The sequence below is a fragment of the Syngnathoides biaculeatus genome, chromosome 1 (genome assembly GCF_019802595.1).
Source record: "Syngnathoides biaculeatus isolate LvHL_M chromosome 1, ASM1980259v1, whole genome shotgun sequence".
Taxonomy (NCBI): domain Eukaryota; kingdom Metazoa; phylum Chordata; class Actinopteri; order Syngnathiformes; family Syngnathidae; genus Syngnathoides; species Syngnathoides biaculeatus.
Window position 1 is genome coordinate 13,476,016 of NC_084640.1, and position 6,373 is coordinate 13,482,388.

The 6,373-nt window shown below is 49.8% G+C and overlaps 1 protein-coding gene across 1 annotated transcript; it reads right to left on the reverse strand.

Moving 5' to 3' along the window:
• Positions 1–788: 788 nt before the first annotated feature.
• On the reverse strand, positions 789–3,808 carry tbxta (T-box transcription factor Ta). The gene is made up of 8 exons (XM_061825915.1): positions 3,510–3,808; positions 3,071–3,335; positions 2,859–2,993; positions 2,697–2,758; positions 1,851–1,912; positions 1,587–1,760; positions 1,381–1,507; positions 789–1,285 (listed from the first exon to the last, which is right to left on the reverse strand). The coding sequence occupies exons 1-8, from the start codon at positions 3,707–3,709 to the stop codon at positions 1,027–1,029; spliced, it is 1,284 nt and encodes a 427-aa protein (XP_061681899.1). The 5' UTR covers positions 3,710–3,808; the 3' UTR covers positions 789–1,026.
• Between the last annotated feature and the right edge of the window lie 2,565 nt (positions 3,809–6,373).

Consider the following 6,373-nt stretch of genomic DNA (forward strand, 5'->3'; position numbering starts at 1 on the left):
AACTCACGCGGGCACGGGGAGGACATGCAAACTCCACACAGGCGGGGCCGGGATCGAACCCGGGTCCTCAGAACTGCGAGGCCAACGCTTTACCAGCTGACCCACCGTGCGCTCCGGTTCCCTCCCACATTCCAAAAATATGCGACATTAATTGCCCGTAGGTGTGATTGGTTGTTTGTCTCCATGTGCCCTGCGATTGGCCGGCAACCACTTCAGGGTGTAACCTGCCTCCTGCCTGTTGACTGCAGGGATAGGCTCCAGCACTCCCAGCGACCCTATTGAGGATAAGCGGCTAAGAAAATGAATGGATGGGTATAATAGAGGTGCGTAAATGGACACTTTTTAAAGCGACTCCATTTCACAAATGTTTTATGATCCAGAGTCTCGCTCATAAGGTGTAAAATAAGTCATGCTTTAATGCTTTCATTTTTCAGTGATCTCAACTGGCAACAGCAATAAATAAAAAAATGAATCATCTCTTCAAATGTACACTTTTTAAAGCTGCGTCGCTTAACAAATATAAGGAGAGTCTTTAAAATCTTTGGAAAGCAGTTGCCGGCTTTAATGCAGCCTTTTTCAATTTCGCTGATCTCGCGGCAGCAAAAGTCACCATTTATCACGACAATAATATCAATAACACATTGGACGCCAAATTTGTATTTTTCTTCACAAATTATATTTGACCACCTTCGAACATCCCGGCGTGGCGAAGCGCTTTAATGCGGACGTTTTCTAATTTGGGTCAACTGCCGTTCAAATGACCACGGAAGACATCTTGGAGCAAACATTTTTTTTTTAATTTATTATTAAGTGACATAAATAACAACTCACAGCGAGTTCAAATACAAATAGTTATGTACAGGTGGGAGGGGGCGCGCCCCTCGCGAGCAAGGCACTTAAATCCGAAAAGGCACGATTCCATGGAACATCACGGCGAGTTAATTTAGTCTATGTACAAAGAATATACACTTGGATGTTAGCGGAAATATAAAAACAAAAATGAAAATAAACAACTGCCGCCGACACTCAGTAGCTCTGGGCGACGGGCGCCCACGAAGCCGTCAGCCGGGCGATGGAGCTCTCGAACTGCGCGTCGCCCACGCCCACCTCGCCCAGCCCCGGGTCGTACATGGAGGACGGCGAGGAGACGGGCAGCGAGGACGTCAGGCCCGTGTAGGAGGATCCCCTCAGGAACTGCGAGGTCAGACCGCCCGGGATGGAGCCCGACGCCGACCCCGACGGGGTGAGGGTGGTGCCCGCCACGGACCACAAACTGGGGTACTGACTAAAAGACGGAAATTTGCGGATTAGTTTTGGCGATATTTTGTTTGAGCATTAAAAAAAAACGAGTGATGAACGGTCGTCGTGGTTTGTCGTCACCTGGAGTTGGACGTGGAGTTGGTGGTGTGGGACAGGGTCCCCATGCCCGTGGAGTTGGGGATCTGGAGGGCGGACCAGCTGTCGTGGGTTGGCGCCAGGGCGCCGGAGGTGTTGTCCATGTAGTTGTCTGCGAGGGCGGAGAAGCAAACGGCGGGTCATCCGAATCGGATTCGAGAGAAAACGTGGGACGGCGGCGAGGGGCCTACTGGTGGCGGAGGCGCGGTGGGGGTAGTGGCCGGGGTACGGGCTGGCCCGGTGGCCCCTCAGGCCGGAGTAGCGCTCGCAGTACGAGCCCGACGAGTGGCCCGCCGTGCCGCTGAACTGCGGCGGGCTGCTGCTGGGGCAGATGGGGCTCTGACCCGGCAGGAACCAGCCTCCCACTGTCGGGTTACGCGGCAGAGTCGGTGAACAATTGCGCGGTCGGTTTTTGGACGAATTTTTCGGAGCGGGGGGGGGGGGGGACGACTCACGTTGGGAGTAGCCGGACTGCTGAGTGTCCACGCTGTGGTCGGGCATGTCCTTGTGATCGCTTCTGGAAGTACAGAAGAGCGTTCGGGTGAAAGGCTGTCGGGGGTCCACGTAGCCCCAAGCAGGTCTTCGCCACATTGCAGGTACGGTTTCCCTCGGAGGGGCCGTCACGACCGCCAAACCATAAATTTTTTTTTATCGCCGCGTCGTATTTACACGCGACATTTATGAACTCGTTTGGGAATCAGAAATCAAAGGAAAATAGTCAGCCATTAATCATGTTTGGCAACACAAAAAGACAATTATGTATAATCAGATTTTCACAGGCATCGTGGAAGCTGACCGGGCCAGAGAAATTCATGTGGTGGGCCGCATCTGGCCCCCGGGCCTTGAGTTTGACACCGGTGATGTAATTGGTAATTTTTTTTTTTTTTGAAGGGGGAGGGGGGGGGGGGATAATAATCAGTGTCCATCGGTGATGTCGCGAATTCCAAATTGCAAGTATGCAGAGGTTCGGCGTATGCGGAAAGAATCTCGATATTAATTTAAATTTGCTCCCATTTTGTTGGAAAAAAGATGTTTTATTGTATGAATGGCAACGGGTGGATATCAATGTTAATTTGCGGAAGGACATCTAACCACGCTACGTCGCCGGCATAGAAAGATGAACAAAGATGCGTTATTCGTGGGAAATAAAAGCGATTTAACGCACCAATTGAATATGAAAAGTGAACATGCGGCACATCATCATTTAATTGGCTGGCCTGTCACTATACGTGGCTGGCGTAGATACATGAAATAAAATAAAATAAAACAACTTTTTTCTGGGGGGGGGGGGCTGTTGTTACCTTTCTTTGGCGTCCAGGAAGGCCTTGGCGAAAGGGTTGTGCTTGATCTTCAGAGCTGTAATCTGTACAAAGAAGATTATTTTAGATTCTATCTCGTTAAAACGACCAAAAAAATTCCTAATAATAATTTCCTGGAGGCTTCCCTCCTATCCTATAGCGGACCTCTTCGTTCTGGTAGGCGGTGACTGCGATGAACTGGGTCTCCGGGAAGGACTGGCTGCTGATCATCTTCTGGATGCCGCCCACCTTGACGATGTGGATCCTGGGCTCGTATTTGTGCAGCGAGTTGAGCATAATCTGACGAGAAATGGAGCAAAATTTTACAACCGGCACCGTTTTCTGATTGACGCCCCCCCCCCTTTTTTTTTTCTTACCTGGCCCCCGCCGTTGAGCTTGTTTGACAGCTTGACTTTGCTGAAGGACACGGGCGCCTTCATCCAGTGCGCGCCGAAGTTGGGCGAGTCCGGGTGGATGTAGACGCAGCTCGGGCTCTGCGGCTCCGGCTTGCCGCCGGGCACCCACTCGCCGTTCACGTACTTCCAGCGGTTGTTGTCGGCCGCCACGAAGTCCAGCAAAACCGAGTACATGGCGTTGGGGTCCAGGCCGCTCACGCTGGCCCTGAGGACCGGGAACATACGCCTGCGTGGGACACCCCCCCCCCAAAAAAAAAAAAAATAATAATAATAATAAATAAATAAATCGTGCAATGATCCAAAATGTTTTTTTTTTTTTTTAATATATTTTTGGACTGTAGAAAGTTTACATCTTTAGGCGCAGAATTGACCGTGCGTGCGTAAAATCGGGGGCCCCTACCGTCCGGTTTTGGTGACGATCATCTCGTTGGTCAACTCCTTGAACTTGTTCCACAAATCGGCGTCCTCCAAGGCCAGCTTAATATCCCTCTCGGACGCGTCGCCCTTCTCGCTGCCCTTCTGGAACTCGCTCTCCACGGCGCTCAGGAGGTGCTCCAGCCGCTGGTCCGCGTTCGACGACGACGACGACGACGAGCTCATAGTTCCCACTTGCACGGATCCCACGCAAAAACCGAAAGGCCGCCGCGGTACTGTCTGCGCACACTCGCGAGGCCCCCAAGATTTTAAAGGGCCCCCGGGGGATCGCGTCGGGGTGGGGGGGGGGGGCGTGGCTTCGGCCGAGCCCACCTACGCTCTCCGAACCCGCCTGCACGACTACCACATTCCCCCAGTTTTAATAATTTCATAATCACCCCACGCCCCAATCCCCCTTGATGCCCAACTCCGTCGATAAAAACGCACATTTTACGCACGGGGCGAATTTTAGGATTTTGGGGCGTGAGTGGGGTGTGGGGTGGGGCGATGTGTTTTGGCGGGGGGGGGGGGGGGTGTTCGTAGCAGGAAGTCCGGATGAATCTCGCAGTACTGAGTGCGGCGAGCATGGCCGACACGTCAGACAAAGGAAGGGGAAGCGAGCCGAGGGGAGTGTTGCCTTTGAACTGGCTTGTATATTTGCAAATAGTGCTAATCTTTTGTTGTCTCAAATCCACATGGGAGAGAAGTCAAAGTGGGGGGGCGGGGGGGGGAACGCGGGGGTGTTTACTGAGCCCGGGCCATTAGTGCTTTGGGCCCGCTTGCGGCATGTGCGCAAGTGATGCGCGCATTTGCATAATGGGGCCTACACATCCTGCCTCGCGCATGTGCAATATTACAGGTATCAGTATGCAAAACTCGCGTTCATTTTCCGAGCCGCTTATGCTCACAAGGGTCGAAAAACAGCCTTTCCCCTTTGCCGTATGTTTCAATTCGCTAAATGACTGTACGCGGTACGTGGAAAAAAATGTTATAAACCTTAATAATAATCGTAAGAAATCATGAAATATATTCACTTTATTATTTTTTCTACAGGTGTTCTTGCATCCTTTGAAAGGTGTAAATCTTTGGTATTTTCTATATTTTCATAAATACAGAAATAAATTGCCATGCAGTAAAAAAATCATTCATTCATGATTTTTTATTTTTCAAAAAATTACCACTTTCATGTAACTATTTGCATTTCATGAATATGAATAAATACAAACGTGTAAAATGTAAAAATATTGAAAATAGCTATATTTTAGCATCCATAAATACACAATTTCCTGCCATGTAATACTGGTACAACTCAGGACATTAGAATATCATAACAGAGTTGACTAGCTTCCAGTCAAAAGTAAACCTCGGAGGATAATTGACCATATAGAAAAACTATTTTCAAAAGGCCAATTGCTATCGTAGTTTTATATGAAATATCATTTTGATTACCCTTTAATTCTAATTTCAAAGGTGGTCATTATTTTGTTAGATAGACACTAAAATCATCTTTTTTAAAAAAAAAATTACGAGATATTTCACTCTTTATGTGTGTGTGTAAAAATGGAAGACCAGGCCAAGCTAATATATGTACAGGAAACACGTTAATAATTATAAATGTGACAACACGCGTTCATTTTATCACAAGCAATTTGAATTTATTAATGTTTTAATGGTCTGTTTTATCCAGATGAGCTGCTGTAGACCACAACTCACGCCCTGACGCTCACCCGCAGACGGCTCCCTGATGTCACTCGGTAGGCCACGCCCCTTAAAGGCACACACCCAACACACAAATACTCCGGTATGTACAGCATTTACGCTTTTTTATCTTTTTTACCACGTCACACGAGCGAAATGAGATGGGAGCTTGGTCGCGGGAATTCAACTCGCAAGTCAAGGTCCCGCCCGTAACTTTCTTACACGGCGGCATCGAACGGCGTTGCTGGCGCGGTCTTGGCCGTCCGGCTTCCTGCCCGCGTTTTTTTTCCGGCGCGGTGTACTTGGAATTGAGTCGAGGGCCCTCCGGAGCGCGACTCCCGCTTTACTGCGCCACTTCCTCCACTTCTACGGACGCCATAAATGTAAAGGGGACCTCTCACACCTCCGCATCCCGTATCCCCCTTTAACCCCCCACCTCGCCACCCAAGCCCCCCTAACCCCTCCACCCCGTCTGCGTGTGTTTTTATTTTGGTGACCTGAGAGGTGGGACACACACACACACGCAGACTTTCCGGAAGCTCACGATGCACGTCAGGGCTGAGTCGCGTGTTGCCGTGGCAACAAAACAACATCCTGGCCCAAGGGCGGTAACCCGTCCAACGACACTGGGGCCAGCGCCGAACCTGAGAGTCCCGTCCTTGTTGCATTGTGTTTTTGCATCCTTACAAAAAATGTATTTATAGATCAATAACCACCTAAAAAAGTACTCAAATTTCCAAATAAATGTACATTAAAATACAGTAGTTAGTGGGCCTAAGTGTTGATCCAAAACAAAAGGATTTCTTTCATCATCCGCCACCGTGACATGTAAAAAGTTGTGCGATTTTGGTGAAACGTTGCCCACCCACCCCCACCCCCTCGCACGTTTGGTTCGCGGGCGGCACCGTGAGGGTTAACGCCGCGGCGAGTCGTGGCACAGCGGCACCCGGGTGCGAAATATTGCAGGGGTCTGGTGCTTGACAAAGAGACACTCATAAGCGTGGATATTTTCCAGAAGGACTCCAAAATACATCAACGCGGCCAGCGGGATGAGTCAGGACCCTCAAGAAGGACAACAGGCACAACCCCCACCCCCACCCCCACCCCCCAATAAAAAAAAACCAAACCCAAACACTCCTGTGGGTACAAAAG

Excerpts from the sequence above, each read along its gene's own strand:
- tbxta (XM_061825915.1), bottom strand. The coding sequence starts at position 3,709 with ATGAGCTCGTCGTCGTCGTCGTCGTCGAACGCGGACCAGCGGCTGGAG. Across the intron at positions 1,761-1,850 it reads GCAGTCCGGCTACTCCCAAC|TGGGAGGCTGGTTCCTGCCG; the intron begins GTGAGTCGTCCC and ends GTAACCCGACAG. Across the intron at positions 1,508-1,586 it reads CCACCGCGCCTCCGCCACCA|ACAACTACATGGACAACACC; the intron begins GTAGGCCCCTCG and ends CCGCCCTCGCAG.